Source organism: Solanum dulcamara, chromosome 8 (assembly GCF_947179165.1).
Source record: "Solanum dulcamara chromosome 8, daSolDulc1.2, whole genome shotgun sequence".
Classification (NCBI taxonomy): domain Eukaryota; kingdom Viridiplantae; phylum Streptophyta; class Magnoliopsida; order Solanales; family Solanaceae; genus Solanum; species Solanum dulcamara.
In genome coordinates this window covers 78,166,541-78,188,887 of record NC_077244.1, presented here as the reverse complement: position 1 = coordinate 78,188,887, position 22,347 = coordinate 78,166,541, and the positions used below count along the sequence as shown (strand labels likewise).

The window sequence follows — 22,347 nt, the reverse complement described above, 5'->3', positions numbered from 1 at the left end:
CCTCTGCCACCGCCCACCACATAAATCCACCACCCCACCCACCCCACCATCCAAAAAAACCTAATTTTTCCAACACCCAAAATTACAAAAGCACAAAATCATCAGAATTCCTCAAACACCAATATCCATGGCTACCCCTTCATCTCCCCCAGCCCTCCTCCTCCCACCCCCTGAATCAAATCAACCCCAAATCTCCCCAAACCCACCAATCCCATCACCTCAGAAGAAAACCCAACCAATCCCATGGACCCATCAAGAAACTTTCAATTTAATCCAAGCCTATCAAGAAAAATGGTACTCCTTGAAAAAAGGTCAGCTCAAAGCCAGCCAATGGGAAGAAGTCGCAATTACAGTCGCAGCTCGTTGCGGCTTCGATGAGCCATCGAAATCCGCCACCCAATGTCGTCACAAGATTGAGAAGCTCCGGAAACGTTATCGGGCCGAAAGACTCAAACCCTACCCGAATTCCTGGCAGTATTTTGACCTAATGGACCGTATGGAACGTGGGCCTTTACCCATTGCTGCTCATCCTGTTGCCATGGTGAAATGCCAGAATTCGAATTCTACGTCTGATCAGAGGTATTATGATACTGATAGTGATGAAGTTGATGTTAGTTTTATGGATTTGAGGAAAAATAAGTGTAAAAGTATTAATCATATTGTTCATGGTGAAATGGGTATGATGGGTGTTAGTGTTGCTGATAATAGACATGTGAATAGGATGGTGAAAGATCGAAACTTGGACGTTATGAGGGGCATGAGGAATTCAATGAATGAGAAAAGAAAAGGGTATTTTGAGAATGTAGGTATTAATGACAACGATGATGATGCTGTTGAGGAAGAAGTGGATGAAGAGGAAGACGACGAGGATGGAGAAGGAAGTGTTGGAGGGAGTGAATTAGCTGCAGAGATAAGGGGATTTGCTGAGAGGTTTATGAGAATGGAGAGTAAGAAGATTGAGATGATGAAGGAGACAGAAAGGTATAGGATGGAGGTGGAGAAAAGGAGAATGGAAATGATTCTCGAGACACAGAGGAATCTAATTGATACTATTAATAGTGTCGTTGGATCGCATAAGAAAGTGAAGGTTGCTCATGAACTTTGAAAGAAACAGTTGATGCTAAAAGAACACGAGGTTTAATCATGTTTACACCTTTTTAAAATTTGTTAAAATTGCTTCGATTTTGATGATCTTATTATGGGGCATTTCCATTTTTCTAACATTTGTTTCTTAATTATTGTTAGGAATAATTAGCATTTCTGTCACTTGTATTAGTAGAACTGTAAATTTGTTCTGTGCTGGATTTGAGCTAATCAAACAAATTCAGACTACTCTTGTTGGTTGATTAACATCAACAATGCAATAAGATAGTTCCTTTTTCAGTTGTTAACTTATGGATGCCTTCTTCCTTCTTATTTGATAATGTTTCATGCTTTCCAATTAGCATCTGCTGTGAAATTATATACTTGTTTGTATGACCCACAGCCAAGATCAAGCTACAAGTGAAATGTATTTTGTGTATATGATGGTGGGATCTTAAATTTGGGGACAGCAACAGTTTATGGTCTGTAAAAGTTTGGTTCTTGGTACCCTCCTGCTGTTGTTACTGCTTATGTTTTCATAAATGTTGTGTTTTTGCTTTTCTTGAGCCAAGGGTTTATCGAAAACAGCCTCTGGGTATGTTGTTGTTGGTTCTTGGTACCCTATATTAATATGATTGCACCAAATACCATTGAGTTTCAATACCTCTGTTGTGGTCCCTTCTATTTACAATCTAGATGCCATAACTTTACAGGAAGGAATTTATTTAGTATGGTAGAACTGTTGCAGGTTGTGTTTCTTCTGTTTGGTTCCGCTGAGAATTTTCTTGTTCCTACATTCATTGTTGTTCTTACTGTCAAATCTGCAGGTAGTCATTTTCATATCTTAATATGGTATTAGGTGATTTTCTTTATTTGGCGTTTGGCGTGGTGCTTCCTTGGGAGGCATATTAGTACCTCTTCTTTAACATCTTTGGGTGATGCTTAGATTATGTTCAACGTTTAAAGACTATGCGAAAAAAGAATAAATGAACAAATGTGCGACCTTATCAAAGTTGTGCAGAATGAAGCATACACCCGATTTCAATGAGTTAGAATGTCATACTTGCTGAATAGGCCGTTTTAAGTATTCAAAATTGCCTGGGAATTTGGATTTTGCACCAAATCCCAATATGTTAAAAAGGCTAAACGCCATACTTCAAAATTGTCAACACTATTACCTGCATTTGCATAGTGCACAGCAAAAAAAAAAGTGTATAAAAGTATTGTTTTTACACAAGTCTTCAGATGTTGGCCATATTATTTTCCAAGGGAGCTTTTACATAAAATGGGTTCAAAGGGTAAGGAGCTACTTTATAAGTTTATGAAATCATATGATGCCAACACATCAAGAAAACGGAATGTCAAAAAGAATTCAAAGAAAAAGGCTTCTTTTGATGCAGTTTATAAATTGCAGATTCTTCTATTACAAGATCTAGGAACATGAAAAATGCAAGTGATCTTACAGGACATCAACTTTCTTGGCGCTGATATCTTGATATTAGTTGTTTGAAGGTCTCAGATTTACTATTAGCATGAATGATATTAATTTTTATTTTTTTTGCTCTGGCTCTGTCATACTTGTGTCATCGACAACCCATTCCAAGTAGACCATCTTCGTTACAATTAAAAAGTACAATCTCAAAATAGACCAAGATCCAATTTCAAGTACTTTTGAGTTTGTTCTTCCAAAGGAGCTGTCTGTATGCGTGAGCAGATCTCATTTCAAGATTTTCAAAATGCCAATAAGTACAATTTACAAGAATTGCACAAGCTCACAGGCGGGGGTGGGCAGTCATGAATGATGACTGACAAATATGAAGTATACACATGCCTCTAATATTTACAAGACTTTCCACAGCCTTTGGCCATAAAAATGACAACTACCCCATTGAATACAAAAAGGGCTATAATACATAGGATTACTACGGGGACAATCAAATAGGCCACCCCTTAGTGAGCAGGTGGCAAGGGGGTTTAAGAAAAATTAGAGGTAATTGAAGGGGGCGAAGGGGGGAAAAGAGAAGAGAGAGACCCTGTACACCTACCTCTACACCTGTCCCTACCTTACTGAGGCTCTAGGGCAACAAATACTATACAAAACACAATTTAAGCTGATCATCCTTTACGATCCCAAAATCTTGAGGTTTACCTTCTCGTCCCAATGTGATTCCCTCAGGCACAACAAGCTTTGTCTGAATTACAAAATAAGCAAGAATCAACAACTTATACCATATATTATGACATGTTGAAAATATGATTATTGAAGAGCCTAAATTATCTCAACCAAGAATATTAAATCAAAATCTTGTGAAAGTATGTTATTAATTTAAACTTGTCTTACTGAGATCTAATCATACACAAAACAACAGGTGTACTATAGCAGGTGACGTTAATTTTTTTTTTACCTGTAAGCTGTTGTTTCAAAGGCATGCTGAAGGAATGACAAGCTGCGAAGGAGTAATCCTTGATATTTTGAGTGTACCTCAATCCAGTATAGATTCGCTGGGTCTAGCTAACAAACTTCTATTCCCTGCTTGCAGAACCTGAGCCTGATCTGGATGTTGCAACAGCGGCCACTGCTGTTGTTGCTGGTGCGATTGGGGCTGGGTCACTAGCGAGGGAGGATGCAACTCTGAAGACTTATGCTTCCATTGAACACTAGCATCACGCCCAATAGGAGACAACTTACCAGAAGATTGCATTTGGCTTACCCCTTGGTTGACTTCTGGCACTGTCTCGCTGCCAGCAGAATTTGTTGGTGGGATTCCAATTGAATCTAATGATGGAACAGCAACCTTCATTTGAGTAGCACCGGAGGCAGAAACCTCTGTGGCATTAGTTAAATTGTTGGAGCCCTGTGAAGTGTTGCAAATATTGCGCTGTTCACTTTGAGATTCACCAGCTTGCAACTTGTTTGGCGGTTCAGAATTCAGTGAACGTTTCCTTTGCAGCACCCCTTGAAGAGCTGCTTGACTTTGAGTCATCAACTTTGGCCGCAATTGCACCTGCTGCTGTGGATGCATCAACATTCGGTGGTTGGAAGAACCTACAACTGAGGTTGGAACAGATTGGTGGGGCAAATTAGGACCCAATACACTCGATGAGGCAAGACCTTGATTGGTACTGTCAGAATTAGAGGGAATTTGCTGCTTTTTGGATAGAGGCACTTGGCCAGAATTAATCTTAGAGTGGGGCTGCTGCGACTGACTCACCTTTTGCTTTGCAGGCTGGGCCACGATTCCCTGACCTTGCAACAACTGTGTGACCTGCCCACCTTTCTCTGCAGATTGATTCACTTGATCTGTAGGAAGGCCATCCGATAAAGAGGGATCAATCTGCATGTTCTGGTGTATCATCGATTTCCCTCTCCCCACTCCCTTCAAAATTTTAGCTTGTTTTTGAGATTCTGACTGCTGGCGCTGTGGAGGATGGTGCCTGCTAGCATTTTGAAGTTGCTGCTGCCCTATCTGATGTGGCCTTTGCTTGCTCATTTGAGTAATTAAACTACTACCCCCAGTTTGTGCGCTTCGTCCAAGCCCATGAGCTGGAAATGGATGTTTCAGTTGATGCTGTGGCATTGGAGACATTGAGGAAGGGGATGCCAAAGGAGAAAGTGACACTGGTGGAGAAGAAGTCTGTGAAGTGATCTGAGGACTATTCTGCAATGAGGAGGATATAGGAAGATGGGGCTGTGTATGTGAGAGTTGTTGATGTTGCTGTTGTAAAAGCCGCTGCTGTAAGTGCCTCTCTCTAGCTAAGCGAATCGCATAAGCTTGATGCTGTGGGCTAGTGGCATGACTGGCCCCTTGAAGATGAGGATGCCGAGGGCTATGCACAAGAGGCTGCTGTGAAGATAAAAGATGTGGTTGCTGATGATGAAGTGGGTGTGAAGAAACAGGTGAGGAGGTAGTCTGGTTAGGGAAAGAGGAACTTGACCCACCAAAAGGAGGGACTCCTTGACTGCTTCCTTGAGAGACCTTTATCTGAAGCTCAGGAACAATCATTTGCTTCTGAGCTTCCTGATTCTGTGAGGGCTGCAAGAGCAGGATATATACACTGTCATTGAACTCAAAATACTGAGGAGGTGAGAGTTGAAGTGTACAAGCAAGGAATGCATCAGACTGCAGTTCCGAAAGTCAGATATATGAACTACATCATAAAAAGAGCCAAAATGCAGAAAACTCATGTAAGCAACAATATGAAAATCATAGAAGAGCAAAGTACGTCAGAGGACACTAAACTACAAGTCTAAAGTATATAAAGGTGGATCTGCTCCCCAATGGAAGTCATGAAATCTTAAATTCGCAATGGAACTCATTCAAAGCTGACTGTTTTCACCTTCTCCATACACTGATGTGGCAACAGTTGTGTTTTTTAACAGCACATCCTACCCCTCCTTTGTTCTCCCCACCAAGAAGAACACTTTTTGATGGGCATTAGTTTGTCGCTAGTAAATGAACCTAATCAACCAACAACTCATATTGGAGGACATTCTTTTCACATTGAAAATTTTCAGGCTGGTCTAGTTGAACTTCTTAGATTCACATGTTCTTCAACATGAGATGCAATTGACCCAGCTATCCTGATTCAAGAGTGCACTGACCAGCTGAAACCATGAGTCACATGGAACAGTGGTATACTTGCTAGTTAAATAAGCAGCTCAAAGAGCACACTGAATGCACAGAAGTACTGCCTTATACATTATACAAAATATCAACCAATGTAATAAATTCCTGTCAAAGAAACTCATTTCAGAACTTATTCAGGGTAAATGCCTAAAGTCAGGGTTCACTTGTTAAGAAAGTGAAGTGAACCAAAATAGCTAGTAAAATTTCTTGCAGAAAGGAGAATGTGTCTTCACCTACCATTTCATAATGAAGTTTTACAAGCTCGAAGTTGTCATATATGAATGAGTTAATAACTGCACTAACTAGAAGCAGAAAAAAAAAAGAACCCAACTATTGCTTACTAATGGTCCAACAACACAGATGTTAGCCACAAGAAAAGAGAAATTTGTATCCAGAAGTGACTTACCCGTATCATGTGCAAAACATCACGAGGTCTCGACATTGAATTCCCCTGATTCGAGCTCACTCCAGATTGCATATTCACAGTGCTTGGCATTGTTACCATACCAGAAGAAAGCATGCTCCCAGAATTCAGCATAGATGATGATGCTATACCCTGAAACCCAGGCCTTGCCACTGCCATGCCTCTATTAAGCCCAGACAATGCTCCCATGCTGTTGCCACTGGGATGTGTACGAGCACCGCCACTGTCACTGGTTGCAAGGGCTCCAGGAGCAGATATATTGGACTGCATATTTCCACTTGATAATATTTGATTATATTGCTGGGATCTCTGCTGCTCATCAACTGGAAAAGATACAGATCTCGGAACAGCATATCTACAATCCCGGAAGCATGATTACCCATATCAGCACCTGATGAGGAAATCCCAGGAGCCAATACATAGTTTTAAGCTTAAACATTCATTACCTGACAGATGCATTTAGTGGAGTTGATGATGAAGGAAAATTGCTTCCGAGAATCATATTGGAGGATGCTTGCACTCCAGAATTTGCACCAGATGCAGGAAGCACTGATCCTCCACCCTGACTCGAGATAGATAATCCACCTGAGTATGGACCTTCGAATCCAGCAGGAAGAAAGTCTGGACTAGATGGACCCCGTGGAGGTTCCTCACACAGATCCAGAGGCCTTCAGTGGACCAGAAGGAAGAAAAAAGAAAATGAATTAAAATCAAAGCTTACGTTTGGCCTTTTGGAAAAAGGTCAACCTCACATGTACTCGAGATAAACTTACGTAAGAAAAGGTCCTCCATTCAGATTACTCGGACAAAGTTGGGAAAGCGCATGCATATGAGATTCGTGTGGTTGCTGAATTTGTTTTAGATCATAGCTTTCACCCTTCATCAAAAAATAACTAAACATTATAACCACTTGAAACACAAGTATATAAAGTAAACATAAAGAGAACAAGAGATTTATTGATCGTCCATACACTAAAGATATTTGAAAAAAATGAATCCAGTATTCTCTTCCCCTCAAATGGTAAATATTTATCTTGTGCAACTGTACCCATTTCCCCGAAATAAAATAGGATAAGTGAAACTGGTAGAGAATATTCCACAATCATAATATGCCGATTTCTTCGCAACAATTATGATATTTTCTTAATAAGTTTGAAAACTAAACATGACATGTCTACCAAGGTTCGAAACCCAGCAAAAGCGACACTAGTTGAAGTCTTCCCATCTACTTTAGCCTCAGCAGAAACTTAGCCCATACCTATGCATGTGAGTAGTAGCAAGTAGCCGATGAATTGGTCTAGGTAAACACAAGTTGGCTCAGACACCACCATTATTGGAAAAAATGCACGTCTTTGTCAGAATGTAAAATTTTCAAGCACTTAAACAGATTGATTAACCAAAAAACCCACCAGCCCGGTGGTATGAACAAAGGGAAGAAAAAATAGCTATTTAACATTTCTAAAAACATAGATCTGTGTATCCATTCCTCGGGATAAGACAGAATTACTATTACCAAATGATTTAATGCACTCACTCACGTAGTATGTAGAACCTACATCTCAAATTAAATATCAACAGTTCTTTAAGGTTCATAATAATAAACTTAGACAGTTATACCAAATATTATATGAAGAGCAGATACAGTGATTGATATCTGTTTTCCGCTTATCAGTTTTCTTTTTAATTCAAATATTCATTTGCCAAAACAAACATTTCTGTTTGATTCGGATCAGATAGTTCTTCGGGTGAGCAACCAAATCCAGAAAATCCAATCCCAATCAATGCAACTACTTGTAAACGTATATCAAACCCAGATGAGGAGTAACTTCTACAGCAAAGTGGGAATACCCATGCACTGATCCGTAGACAAATATCATGATGATTAGATAGTTTCTCCAATTATGATTTATTTTAAGTATAACCATATCTGGCCTATTTGGCAGGATAGACACTTTCTATGTAAAGTAATTTTTTAAAAAATCATTAAATTTAAGAGTTACGCACTTCTATACAAAATGTCACACTAGAAAGCATCACATCACGACTTAATCAATCATTCGTGATCAGAGGTTTTAAAAATCCGTGACAGCATCTAGAATAACAGTAAAGACCTTATGGGAAGTAACTGTTTGGATGGCTTGCTGAAAGTCTTCTAGAAGAAATGTTGGGGAAAAAAGGAAATGTACAAAATAGTTGTAGTTTCTTTTCTGAAGATTTGCGAGTACTTTATGAGTAGAAGAAGAATTCTTCATCGGGGAAATCCCCAAAAATAACTTCTTGAATTTCAAAAAACTATTTGCAAAAGAGTTCTTACAAAAACTCCTTGATTGATGAGCCGACTTTTAGATAAACAATTAAAAGTGTATAAAATAACAAGTTTTCAAGGACAAATATCCCAAGTACCTTCACAATGGATATACAATTGTTGGTCAATTTGTATGTTATGATCTTAGGCCACTTCACATGTTATAAAATCTTATGCAAGTTCTCAAGACCAAAAGTCAATTGTGCTAACACCTCATTTTTTAGCTTCCTAAAAAGATAAACAATTCAACCTTCATAACAAAAATAAAACTAGGAGCTCAACTTACTAGATTTCTGAAAGAACAGCAGAACATATTGTGCATATTTGGGACATTAAAAGACCTACCCTGTGGCAGAGAATTGACTAAAATTTAACAAATCACCTATAGTAACCCTATGATGCTGGGCAATGGTTGCTAAAAAGGGGAAACTGGCAGACTAGAAGTGTTAACTTACCCAACACGACCAAGTAAGACACGATTTATGCATAAATGCTAGTGAAGAGCATACCTGAGTCTTCCGTAAAAGATATTTTTTCCCAATCAAGATGATCTTCTCAAAATGGGATTTGAGTGTGTCCTCTTCCATTGGTCCCTGCAAACGCTGAAACAGCTGTCTGGCACTTCCCTGCAGGTATTGATTAAATAATACTGATTTAGCTTAAAGAAAAAATGGAAGTTAACGAAAGTTGAACCTTCGGAATGCCCGGTAATGTTGAAGGATATGGTTGAGAAGATCCTGAATCGTCAGCACTATCAGCGCCATCACCAGTAGTTCTGTCCATAAGTACTTTATGGCGCTCCTTGCATTCATTAGGTTTACGATATATACACTGCATGTTTTGAACATGACTGGTTAAAAGCAGTCAAAAGGGCAAATAAAACAGCTACGATAAAAAGAAAGATTAACACAATACAGAGCATTGAACTGGGATAAAAGTAAATTTTGTGAGAGGTCTAGCTAAAAGATGGTATGAAAACGCATAACTCCCTCACCTTGAATTGCAAGGTACTGTTGATGGCATCGCTTACAAGCTCCCAATTTGGACCCATGTCGTGCACAAGGACAACAAGTGCCTAATTTGAAGTCAATTCCATTTAAACGCATGCTAGCCAAAAGAAGCAAAAGAAGGTCCATATTGTATGGCATAAGAAACCAACCTGTTCCTCAAATAGTGACCATGGACTTCCTGAACCTGGCTGTCCAGCAGTCATCTGTACAAGATTATAGAAGATCCAAATTTTGTTTTTTAGATATGATAAAATTCGTATTTTGATAAGCTAAATCATCAAACTAGCGTTCATTCAATCAAAAAGGCGAAGTAAACGAAGGAAAGAGATTCTAGCTGAGAAAAATTTAAGTACCTTCAAAGTTTTGGTTTTCCTATTCCTATCCCTTCCACTAAGCATCCTCATGAGTTTATTTGGGTTGGACATGTTACTCATCTGGGAAGCAACTGGAGATGGAATAGATCCACCAATAGGGCCATTATTCTCAAAAGAATTTTCAAGTGATTGCCTCAGCATCTTTGGCTTCTTTGCGTTATGTTGACCAAATAAACCTTCAAAAAAAAAAGGCATCCCTTAATATGACAAGAAACACACTCCATCTCGGGCTCTAAAGCCAATGCAAGTTAGAATAAGCCATACCACAGCTACCGTTTGATTCAAGTTGATGGCTCTCGAATCTCTTTCTGGAATGATCCTTCTGAAACCAAACAATTCATGATGAATTCAACAAGTAAAACAATAAACGCTATGTTGCACAGATCCTCTAAAAGAAGCCGCCATAATCGTGTGGATCCTTTTAAAATGCATTATTTTTGGAGGATTCGACATGGGTGTGGAAGCATGGCGACATTTATGGAGGATCCAAATAACACGGATTAAATATTATATCAAATACATATAGACCATCAAGTAAATACATTAAAAATGAAATCTGGTTAACTTAGCCTAGCCTTCATGCTAACTGCTAATCTTGCTTTGTAACTTTGTCTGGAGAATCCAGGTATGATTATGCAAGACAATAGCTCATTCAAACTCCTTATATAAGATGTAAAAAAAAAAAAAAAACTAATCAAGAAAAGATAAGATGCACGAATGTCATGAAACTACAATGCCCCTCCCAAAACCCTAAAAGAGGAATACGAAGTCGCATAGTGATACATCTACACCATAACAGATTCGGGAAAAAAGGTAGTTGGCTCCAAGCTGCGCAGAAACTTAGGAAAAAGAGAGCAAGATTGAAAAAGTGATGACAAAAAGGTTAAGCAATAATTCACAATATTAACAGAAAAAAAACTGCAGAAAGGAAGAAAAGGATCGGACCACTACGTTAAAAGAAAAAGACACGATTATAATGTTATTTTAAGACTGCTAATATTAGATCATTTCCTAATGGAAGTCTAACTAGCAAAGTAAATATCATATCATTCCAGCACATCACTGAGCCACATTAGGAAAAAGGAAAGAAAATCACCTGGTTAATTTGATAATTTGAGTCAACCTGCCATCGCTGCCCATATGAAGAACCCTGCACCAAAGAGAATGCAAACAAAATCTGAGTCTTACAAAGGTGCAGATTGATATAATGCAAATTCCTTAATTTATCTTCAGAGACATAGCAACTTGTCAAGTACCAGAAGCTTTGCTTTTTTCTTCTTTTTAGGTTTTGATACTTCAGCGGAGTCATATAGTAGGTGTTTTTCATAGTCACCCACGGATTCAACTTCCAAGCTATTCATATGTGATCCACCATGCAATGTACTCTGATCATCCTGAAGTGAACCAGTATCACCACTTGAAGCATCTGTTTTGATTGGCAACTGAACACATCCAGCTGTTGTTGCACCGAAGGGGCTAACAACTCTCTGCCTAGAAGCAGTACGCACACGCTTGGTAGGAATAGACACATTAAGAGTGCTAGCCGGCCGTTTCCCCAGCAGCACAGATTGATGACTGCCAACTCTATTTTCCATGCACTGTGTAAATTGTATACTAGCACCAACGTCATATGGTCTGCCACTGTAACCCTTCAGGTGGATCTTCCGTGTCTTCTGGGGAAATCTTGACGATTTATTACCTTCTAAGGGAACTGACCGATCATATGCACTTGTTTCTCCTTCGTCCACTTCATATGCACAATCTTGGGACCCAAAGTATGCATACACAAACAGATTGGTCAAGAGATGCAATCAACTAGAAAAGGCAGGAGACAACCACCAAAGATACAAAAACTAAAAATAAAGAAAGAAACCTGTAACTGCATCACATGCAGAGGTCTCCACCTCCTCTTGCATACCATTACCTGTCTTCTGGAATTTCAAAAATTACACCAGCATCAACAAGTGCGATAAAACATATAAGCATACCTCTACAGCAAGCATAATCCTTCAAAGGGTACAAGATTGGTCGTAAACACCAGCATAACAAGATAAAAACATAAAAGCATATAGCTAAAGCTAGCATACCCTTCCAGGTTCCAGGTTCCAGGTTACAAGTATATTACATTTTCCCCCTCTGTCCACTCATTACTTTAGGTATGGACATATAGAAAAACTCATCTATGGTTAATCAAGCAACACTAAAAATGTAGGATGACTCCATCCAATACCAATTAGGGACAACTAGAGAACCCAAGCGACGTTCTTACAACAAAAATGTGTATGAGTTCAGCTGGTTTTCTTCCTGAAAATGCCTTGGATAAAATAAAGTTGGATAACTGATTGTTATTCGCTCATACATATATATACACAAAGGTTAACCCACTGTTATGGTTGGAAAGCAAAAGTTGCTAGTCAACTACTCAGAAGACGTAAAAGTATAGCTGGCAAAATTATGATATATTTTTGAAACTGGCAACTGTAATTATGAAGGTCTATATGCTTGCCTCACAAAGTTGAACATGAGATTCGATAGATCTTCTGTAAGCATCCACTGCTCCAAGCAGAACAGGATAGAAGAGGTTCTCCTGCATGAAAGATTGTGAAGATCAATTAGAAAAATAAGCTAATTAAACAAAGATCAATAAGTACAACCCCAAGAAGGAATTGATTGAAGCCTCAGAAAAATGTTCAAAATATTATTATGTCACGACAAAACAAGACTTAAGGAGATCAGTAGAGCACAATAAGAGAGCAGATTCAAGATTAACATGTAAACACATTCAAACCTCTGTCAAATGGTCCTCCAAAGATGTGTCCATAATTCCCCAGGCAGATATCCTGTCTGGAGTCACTGGAGCCTCAGCTTGACTTTTTGGAACATCTGAGTCATTGTACTTCAGAAATCTTATAGCATATTCCCTAATGGCATTAGTGTAATCCTTTTTAGGTCTTGCGAGCTCCATTTTTTGGCTTTTTCCCTGCCATAAAATATGAAATAAGCATAACAACGACCGAATGATATCCCCCTTCCATCCCATCTCCTCAACTGGAAGGAAAAAACACAAAGGAACTTCTAGAAGTTTAACATTTACTCTAATTTTGGCTTAAACAAGATGAACAGCTAAGATTGTGGAGGAACAAACCAAAAGCCTATCCCAACTAATATAAATTTCATTGGCCTTTAGATCAGATTATATCTTCTCCTTTAGCCAAACAACTTTTAATATACAAATACGAAGTTAGTTCCGCCTAATGAACTTTACGTAAGATTTACATGGTAAGCAAATCACAAAGTTTAGAATCATTGGTCAAATCCTACATAATATCATACTGAAACCATCTCAGCATTTAAAAAGGCAAGGAAACATTCATGTGGATCCTATCATCACACTTTTTATTTTATGGGCATGCATGAAAAGCATACATAATTGGGCATCAAGAGGTTCACGGATACAATTTAACCTAAATCTGCTTAAAGCAACAACACATACCCGGTGTAATCCCACAAGTGAGGTGTGGGGAGGGTAGAGTGTACGCAGACCTTACCCCAACCTAGGGAGGTAGAGAGGTTGTTTCCGATAAACCCTCGACCCAGGGAAAAAAGAGCCGAGGATTGACCCAACGGACATAAGCAATTAACCACGAGATAACAAAGAGCCATTTGTTTTCCCCTCCATCATTAACGATCTTCCTTAGAAACACAGAGACTGGCGGAAAGAAAACTGAATTAATTAGGATTTTGTTTAATTACTCTGTATACCTCAATAGAATGCCAGAAATCCATGACAAATTTGGCCACGTTGTGAGCTACCCTTTTTTGCTCCAAACTACGATTTCGTTCTTGGAATCTCAACCGTGAGTTAAAAGCAACTTGGTGGCATATTTGACCTGCAGCAGTAATCTTCCAGAGACGTTCCTACATGAAAAGATATTCTAAATTTTAAGTGCTAAAATCTAGAAAGACATATTGAAAATAATATTTCAGAGTCAAAAGAAACTAAATCATGTTTCAATGATTCAAGACTATGCATTTAGATAGATAGCTACAAAAGCAGAAAGGGAAAAGAGACATTAATAGGAAAGGATCTATGAAGCTCACACCTGAGCAAAATCATTTGCCATCCAAACCATTTCTTCAAGTACATAATCCCAGTGGGATTTTCGACCATTTTCCAGTGGACAGGTTACACCAGACAGTTCTGCAATTCTTTTACGCTTCGCCTGTTTGTTACATTACATTAATAACAAAGCCATAGCAACATTTATGTAAAGTAAATGTGGATCTGAATTCTTTCGAAGGCCAAAAGAACAACCTCTATAATCTGTGCCTCTTTCAAGATTGAGTCTTCATCACCCTGGATCCTAGGTGTTTGTCCCTCGGGAGCCAGGTTTGAAACTCTAGTCTGTGATACACACTCAGAGTGCTCTGGTATACAGGTATCAATCATACCCTGAATTCCAACATTGCAAACATTTTGGGGGTTGGGATCTTCACTTTTAGGCACAAAACATTTTCTTGTGATTTCTAATTCAGATGGGCCCACTTCTTCCATTCTTATCATGAGAAGTTTATCTTTTATCTCACTTTGCAAATTAGATACAGTACTAACAAGTTCTTCTGGTGACTTGAGTACACAACCATTACTTTGGTGATTGCCGTGACCAGAATTAGGATTCTCATTATTCAAATCACTATTCATGTCAGCTTCAATCTCGTTCTTTACTTTAATATCACTTCCAATAACTGTCACCCCATCTGGCACTACCAGTTGTCCGTTTAAGTTGCCGTTGGAATCCAAAGTACTCGGGTTAGTACCCATTTCACTATCATTATGTCCATCTAGACTTAGACTAGTCTGGGTGCAAGAAGACTCTGAATCTAAACCCTTTGCGCCCAAGGCCGCACCACTATTTTCAGCTTCATTTGCGAAGCTTTTCTTATAGTTTTTTCGACTACCGAAACCATTCATTAGGCTGGAACTATTTTCAACTTCTCTTTCAGTGGTATCTCGCTGACAATCAAGACCTGCAGAACCTACCCTTTCCTTTACCTGCGATAATTGAGGCTTTTCAGGAGCTTCCTGAATAGGCATTTTCTGGACACAAGTGAGTGAGTTCTGATTATGTTGGTCATCGAGCAAACCTCTAGAAGCACTAGCATCAGGAAAAGTATCCAGCACATCATCTTTATTAAAGTTGGTAGTTGACTCTGCAGCTTTAACACCATCTACTTCTAAGTCCAGCTGATTATCAGAAGGCATAGTCTTCAGAGCCATACCACCGTTTGGACTAAGAGTCTGTGCAATGTTCAAAGACGAATTCTGATCCTTATCTAAATCAGAAACAAGTCTTTTTACATCTTTGGGAAAATTTTGAAAAGGCAAAGATGTGTCATGACCACCACGAGCTATATCAGATGAACTTGATCTAGCACTGTCACGATTTGGCCGGGGCCTGTATCTTCGCTTGTATGCTTTTTTAGGGATGCCAAAAGCAGTAGACTTACCTAATTCTTTTGCATTTTGACTTTCCTCAAACTTAGAGGACTGCCCTGATGGAATAACACTGCTCCTACTGGGATGTCGATAGCCCCTATCACTACCAACAAACTTATTTTCCCCATCAAACAGCATGAGATTGTCAGCACTGTTGGGTTCACAAAGTTGAGGAGCCCCAGGTCGACCACTACTTTCAACTGAGTCTCCATGCGCTGAAGTGGTAATTGCAAAACTACCTTTAAGTTCACTAGAATGCAAAAGAAATAATTAGACAACTGTAACAAACACAGATAAGAAAAAGTAACACAATGCCTCAGAAATTACCTGGTCACAAACTGATCTGGATGTTTATCTGTCAGTGAGGTGGACTGAACACTAAGTGAAGCAGCATCCACAATTTTGAAATCCAGGGGATTGCCACCCTGCAATTTGAAGTATCAAATAATGTCAAAGCCACAAGCAAAGAATATCCATACATCTAACAAAAATTAAACTGCCTTCCATACTTCCTCCAGAAATTCCAACTGTCTTCTCGTTTCATGTTGGACACCGCACTCCTGCCTGTTAACAAGAAGAAATCTCACCATAAGTTTAGATGGAGTACTTACAATCCTAAAACTCCACCTAGCAGGTTGAAGAAGAAGAGTATGCTAGGATTACCTTATCTCTGCTCGAACCTTCTCAATTGCTGTTGTGTGCGGAGAAGTTTTGGTACCAATACCCACTCCGCCTTCAACTAATCCTCCCATGGAACCAACCCCGGCATTGACTACAAGATCAGATCCAACACTACATCCATGCATTCCCTCCTTAAAGCTTCAGGGTATTGCCCTCCAATAACATAATCCTCAATCAAATACCTAAAAGCAAGAGAATAGTTAAGATACCATCCATGAATTAAAATAACACCAAAGGAAGCAACACTCATATCAGTGCATATTACCAAAATTGTAAGCCTTCTTTGGGTATCATAAGGGAAAGGACTTGATTAAAAAATTGTTTACAGTTAAGAATGTGTATTAGAAAAATACATAAGCATGGCCTAATGCATTTCCTAGGACATATAATCACAGTGCTGCTTTTTCCAAAACATCTCACTTGTTTTATTAACAAGTTGTTAAGCCAATAACAGCAATTTTCACACTCATGAAATTGACAAAACCTTTGAATGTACCAAGAAAAGCAATAACATCAAGACTTCTGATAAATTACCTTAATTTGTTGATAGATTTTGCTCAAACACTGAGGATCATAGAATTTACTAGCTGGTCAAACAACTGCTCTAAGGTGCAGACTGGCATAAGCAATAAATTCCTATACATCATATCTAACACATTCAGTTTTTACTCCCAAAGTAAATGGAAGCATCGGCAGAAGTGCTTATTTAAGCTAAAAAAGAGCATGTTCTAAAATCCACTATGTAGATTTGGACAGACGGTTGAATTCTTATGAGTGATCCACATATGGCTATCACCCCAAAATACCACATTTTCCAAGGAGGTATAAAAATCTAACAGTAAGTTTTAGAAGGAATCACAATTATAGCAGATTTATGACAATATGACATGAATCTTGGTCAGCCAAATACATAATAACAAAATCAACTCTTGAAATATCTACAGAGAAATATTTTCTCTTTGATGGTGTTGGGAGGGGGAAAGCAGCACATGACCACATGCAAGCAAGAGACAATATTCATGGGAAACAAACCTTTGGGACTAATACTACACAAAGCACAGCAACTTATGCTGAACAACTAGACATGTCACATGAGAAGAGGAAATAACAGATCACAAAAAATTGAAGGAGAAACAAAAGAAAACATAAAATAAGATCCTAAATGTGCATATTCTCAAACCGTTTTTCCATTTTACACTTTCTATAAACATGATAAAAGAGATATACTCTGCATTTGGGTGCACGTGCAGTTACATAGATTTGATTGGTTATAGTTGCAGTCCATACACATAGATTTGCTTGGTTATAGTTTCAGTCCATAGATATCAGTAACCATTCGTTCTACATAACAATTATATCTTAAATTCTCAAGTGCAGCTATAGGAAAAAAGCTCATTCTGCTGCATAATTGGACAGTAAAGTAGCAACTTTACGATCGTAACTTTGAAGACACGAGAAGGGAGCATCTTTCGCGCACTAGTTGCTACTGATCGTATCTCACTCATTTTCTTGCAAGCACACTAGTATTGTGATCAGCAGCTTCAATATATTGAATAAAGTCCCACGAGAAAGGAAACCTCATGGAAAACAAGGTATCACTTTCCAACATGCACAGCAACAATAAATTATCATATTAAATTAAGCTCTATCTAAGAACCTGTGTATAAAAAGCACTGAACGTGCAAACTTCCGAAACAATTGAAGCAAAATGCACAACCACAGATGGAAAATTCTGGAACTTTACATTTCCCAGTTAACAAACAAAAGACCCCATAGAAAAAACAATTTGAAACATTTGTAGGAAATCTAGGGTTTGCACGAAAATGAACAGAGCCAAAATTCTAGGGTTTGTAATGCTTGTGATCCAAAATCAATACCTGAATTGCAAATAGTTATACCCGAATTGCAGATGGGGCTGGCAATGGATCGCCCCAAATACTTTCTCCAATTTCTAGGGTTTTGGTTTGATGCAAGGTACCTCAATTCAAAGCGGGACACATTTGCCCTAGAAATTGAGAAGCCATGAAAGAAATTAAACTTTCCTACAAGGTCCTTATCCTCTATAAACACATGAATACGTATGTGATCATTGAAAATGCTCCTCCTGGATCGTCTTCTCCTTCGTTTTTCTTCTTTCCTCTTCTATTCGTCCTCGCAAAGTAGTGGGCTGGGCATTCAATTTCGGGTCATTTTGGGCCCTCTTTTTTTGCCTCTCTAAATTTATATGAATTCACACAATGTCCTTCCACACTTTCTCCAACTGTTCTTTCTTTCAAATTTTGGGTATAGCATAATATCATTTGACTTATAATAATATAATATGTGTGTATATATAATATAGATACATAAAGAGTTTGATAAATAATATTTTTTTAGTTATTATAACGCTTCAATGATCTTATCTGCATCTTAACTATTTAAGCTATGACGCTCTGATGATCTTATCTGTTCTTAATTATTTAAGATATAACGCCCCGACGATCTTATCCGCGTCTTAACTATTTAAGATATAACACTCCAATGATCTTATCTGCATCTTAACTATTTATCTTGACTAAAATTTGTAATCTGATATCTCGAGATTTTCCCTCAAGTCATTGATTGATAGATTATCCATACTCATTTATAACGTTGATATGTTATACTATTTATTTTCGTATAGAAAATGTTTTTCAATTTCTCAATCCGATTGGCTTACATTATATGAAAAATGTCTTTCAAATAGATGTGTTTTCCCTTCACCACCTGATTCGACATTCAACCCTAACTAAACAATCAACTCTAGACTCCAATATGGGACCTGACTCTCGCCCCCAACCATAGACATGAAATCCAACCTCGACTCTAGACTTGAGTACAATTTTGACCTCAGCCCTCGACTCGCTTACGATTTCAACCCCAACCCAACTCTAGCTAGGAATCCTAGCCCCAACTATTAAATCTCTATCTGAGACCCGACTCCCAACATAGACTTGAAACCCAACTCTTGACCCACGACCTAGGATCCGACTCTCAACTTCGATTGAGGACCAACTCTTAACCCAAACCAAACCCTGACCCTAACCCTAATTCGGGACTTAAGACTCGAGTCCCAACCCCAATTTAGGACCTGACTCTAAACCTCGACCCGGGACTCAAGACCCAAACTCTCGACTCGGGATTTAAGATTCAATCCTCACTTATTTACCGACATCCAACTCTGATCTTGGATTTGACTCCTAACCTCGACCTCGATTTAGGATCTAACTCAATTTTAATTTCGACCTGAAACTTGACTCTTGTCACCAATTCAAGACACAAAATTCAACTTTCAACTTCCAACCTAACTTGTGATACAATCTCGATCCTAACTTGAGCTCAAGGTCGAGTCTTGGCTCAAGATCAAGAGTCGGATGCTAGGCAAGGGTTAAGCCAAAGCCGAGTCAAAATCAAGTTATGAGTTAGTATAGATGAATAGGATCGTGTCTCGAATCGGTGTTAGGGTTTGGTCGAGTCTTAGGTCAGGAGCAGAATTGCAATCTGAATCCGTGTTAAAGGGTGGAGAGTCTAAGCTTGGTGTCATTGTGTTTATCAAAATTATATTCCAATGCTCTTGAGACAATATTTTAATTTTACTAACCAAACATCATACAATAAGAAGAGAAACACTTATTTTTCAAGAAAACATTTTTCTTGATGTCATGCACACTCAATGTCCTTCTATAGTAACTATTCTCCATGCATATCCTTTAAAATTTTGAGGGTATCACATAATATCATTTGATTTATAATTTTTTTGATAGTTATTCTAACGACCGCTTTATCTACATCTCAACTAATTCACCTTTATAGAAATTATAATTTGCTATTTTAAGATCTTCACTCAATTCATTGACCGATAGATGCCTACTCATATATATCATCAATATATTACTCCATATTATATGTTTCTCTGTTTGTGTCTAAACTCAAATTATTACTCTAATATTGAGTTGTATTAAATTATAGTAGACATCCACTAGATCAAACTACGCCACCACTTAGCATATAAACTAGGGAAATGGTTCAAAATAATGACCGAATTTGCAATAACGCATTATGCTTTACGAGAAACCTAATTAGTCCTGAATATTTTTATAAAACAACATTTTTTACCCGCAATATATAGAGAAAAGACATGTATTGATCCAATTAGCGATGCACGTACTCAGACAACGTAATTGCAACTATTTCCTTTCACCATTAATGATTGGATTAGTTTGCCGCTTCTTTTAGGGAGTATGAAATGGAAAAACAACAAATTATTACTATACTAATTAAATTTGAACCTTCCATAAGTGAATCATCCCTCAATTTTGAGGGTCGAATACCTTATTCTTTTTTTGTCCAATACACGTTAATAGTTAATTTATGGGGTGATACTAAAGTCACAATTTCAGATAATTTATAATTTAATTGTACATCGAATAAAACATATCAAGTTCACGAGTCTCTCTGTATAGTGCCTTCAAATAAGAGCAATGAACAGTGTTACATAGATATGCATTATACCCAAAAAGAGAGTGAAAATCAGTTCTCAAGTCTAAATTTCATCAATACTGAAGCAATAGTCAAAGCAACAATGGCTAGAGTTCATAATTTAAAAGAACCCTTCGTCAACCAATCTTAAATGAATTAACTCACAATGGCAACTCAGATGCAAGATTTTCAGAAGAAGAAAAATTTATTAGGATACAAGTAAGACTAATCACAACAGGAAATTTCATTGCAGATCAAGACACAAATCAAAGGTACAAAAGCCAAACATACATGCCAGACACAAGAATTACTGAGAATAAAAAGTTTCAGAAATTTGAAATGACACGACGACGAACAATGACCTCAAGAATCCATAACTTATGCCAGATTCACCCACAAGAAACCCCCCCCCCCCCCTTTTAATCATTTCCCAACTATTTCTTCTTGATGTTATGACTTTCTGATTTGTCAATATTCCATCCACCTGCCGCTTGTGCTGCTTTCTTTTTTGTCTTTTCTTGAAGTGCCTTTGCATCCCTGTTGAAATGAACACAACAACCATGTCAAGAACATGAATTAAGCAATGTAAAAAAGTTCATATGTATTTGTTTAGGCATATAACAAGTAAAGTTCAACCTTTCTCGTCGTTGTTCAGGGGTTAATCCATCATTTTTAGGCGTCTTGGACTTGTGGTTGCCCCTGGCTTGTGCCCTTTCACGATCTCGGTCTCTTTGGTTCCCACGTTAGCTTAAGTTAAGGCCAAAACAGGCAGGGATCAAATCAAAGTATGGCAACATCTTACCAAAAAGAAAAAAAGATCCTAACTTTGGAAACCAAAGCCGAAGATAAGATCTCCGGCTGAGACAGACCCACAAGTTAAACTAGATATGTTCAACCTTTGACGCTTTGTATTAGATTACAGGTACATACATGTTCAATGTGGAAAACAATGGTTCAGTTAAACCCATTTAACATAGGCTGCATTTGCCTATAATCTCGAATTTTATCAACATGGGAGATTGCTTTCGACAGAGCTCAAATTAAGTTACGCCCCCTTTTTAGCAACCAAACGGAGTAAGATTTTATTTTTTTTTGCAGCCAAGAAACAGTTAGCTAAAGCTGTTGTTCCTACAGATGATATGGAAAATATAACTTACCTACAAGGAAGCATGTGAACATAGATACTACAGATGCACAAAGTGATGTTAAGAAAGCTCATTGGATCATCGAATGTATAATACTCTCTCCATCCCCCAATTTAAGGATCTTACTTTTCTTTTTAGTTCGGAAACAACCTTTCTGTCTCTCCAAGGCAAGGTAAAGTCTGATTATACTCTATCGTCTCCCGACCCGACTTGTGGGAGCAAATTTCCCTTTGTGGGTGCAAATTTTCCAATTAAGGGTAAAGACTGATTATACTCTACCATCTCCCGACCCCACTTGCGGGAACAAATTTTCCAATTAAGGGTAAGGACTGATTATACTCTACCATCTCCAGACGCCACGTGGGAGCAAATTTTCCAATTCTAACATTCTACATGTAAGTTCAAGATCACAAGATCCAAAACACTATACCCATATTTAATATAAGACCAAGGATTCAGAAACCTCCTTTTATTTTTTAAATTCCGTGCTCAATCAAACTAAAACACTTAAATTGGAACAGAGGGAATATGAGATTATACTATAAAAGGCTCTAGTTTTTATATTCTCCAAGGAACGAATTCGGAATTTTGAAGCTAACCCCTCCCCCCCCCCCCCCCCCCCAATTTCTAAGTAACAAAAGGAAGAATAATGTAAAATCAGAGAAAAAGAAAGAAACATATCAGAAGGATATGAGACATTTTC

At 38.2% G+C, this 22,347-nt stretch overlaps 3 protein-coding genes across 3 annotated transcripts; 1 reads left to right on the top strand and 2 right to left on the bottom strand.

Moving 5' to 3' along the window:
* LOC129899289 (trihelix transcription factor ENAP1) lies at window positions 1-1,391 on the top strand. The gene has a single exon (XM_055974198.1). It carries the CDS (start codon window positions 128-130, stop codon window positions 1,103-1,105), a length of 978 nt encoding a protein of 325 aa, XP_055830173.1. The 5' UTR covers window positions 1-127; the 3' UTR covers window positions 1,106-1,391.
* A 1,395-nt stretch (window positions 1,392-2,786) lies between these two features.
* Window positions 2,787-18,252, bottom strand: LOC129900429 (chromatin modification-related protein EAF1 B-like). The gene is made up of 23 exons (XM_055975403.1): window positions 17,880-18,252; window positions 15,985-16,184; window positions 15,831-15,885; window positions 15,649-15,746; window positions 14,140-15,571; window positions 13,928-14,047; window positions 13,587-13,742; window positions 12,613-12,804; window positions 12,331-12,411; window positions 11,698-11,755; window positions 11,081-11,586; window positions 10,921-10,974; window positions 10,089-10,146; window positions 9,804-10,000; window positions 9,600-9,653; window positions 9,435-9,515; window positions 9,134-9,271; window positions 8,950-9,066; window positions 6,909-7,012; window positions 6,582-6,803; window positions 6,118-6,490; window positions 3,489-5,117; window positions 2,787-3,275 (listed from the first exon to the last, which is right to left on the bottom strand). Exons 2-22 carry the CDS (start codon window positions 16,125-16,127, stop codon window positions 3,567-3,569), a joined length of 5,790 nt encoding a protein of 1,929 aa, XP_055831378.1. The 5' UTR covers window positions 16,128-16,184; window positions 17,880-18,252; the 3' UTR covers window positions 2,787-3,275; window positions 3,489-3,566.
* Window positions 18,253-20,725: 2,473 nt separating this feature from the next.
* Window positions 20,726-21,242, bottom strand: LOC129901228 (uncharacterized; the record flags this gene model as incomplete). The annotated part of the gene is made up of 2 exons (XM_055976352.1): window positions 20,726-21,036; window positions 21,136-21,242. Coding segments are annotated over 2 exons (210 nt in total), but the record flags the coding sequence as incomplete, so codon positions are not given.
* Window positions 21,243-22,347: the final 1,105 nt, after the last annotated feature.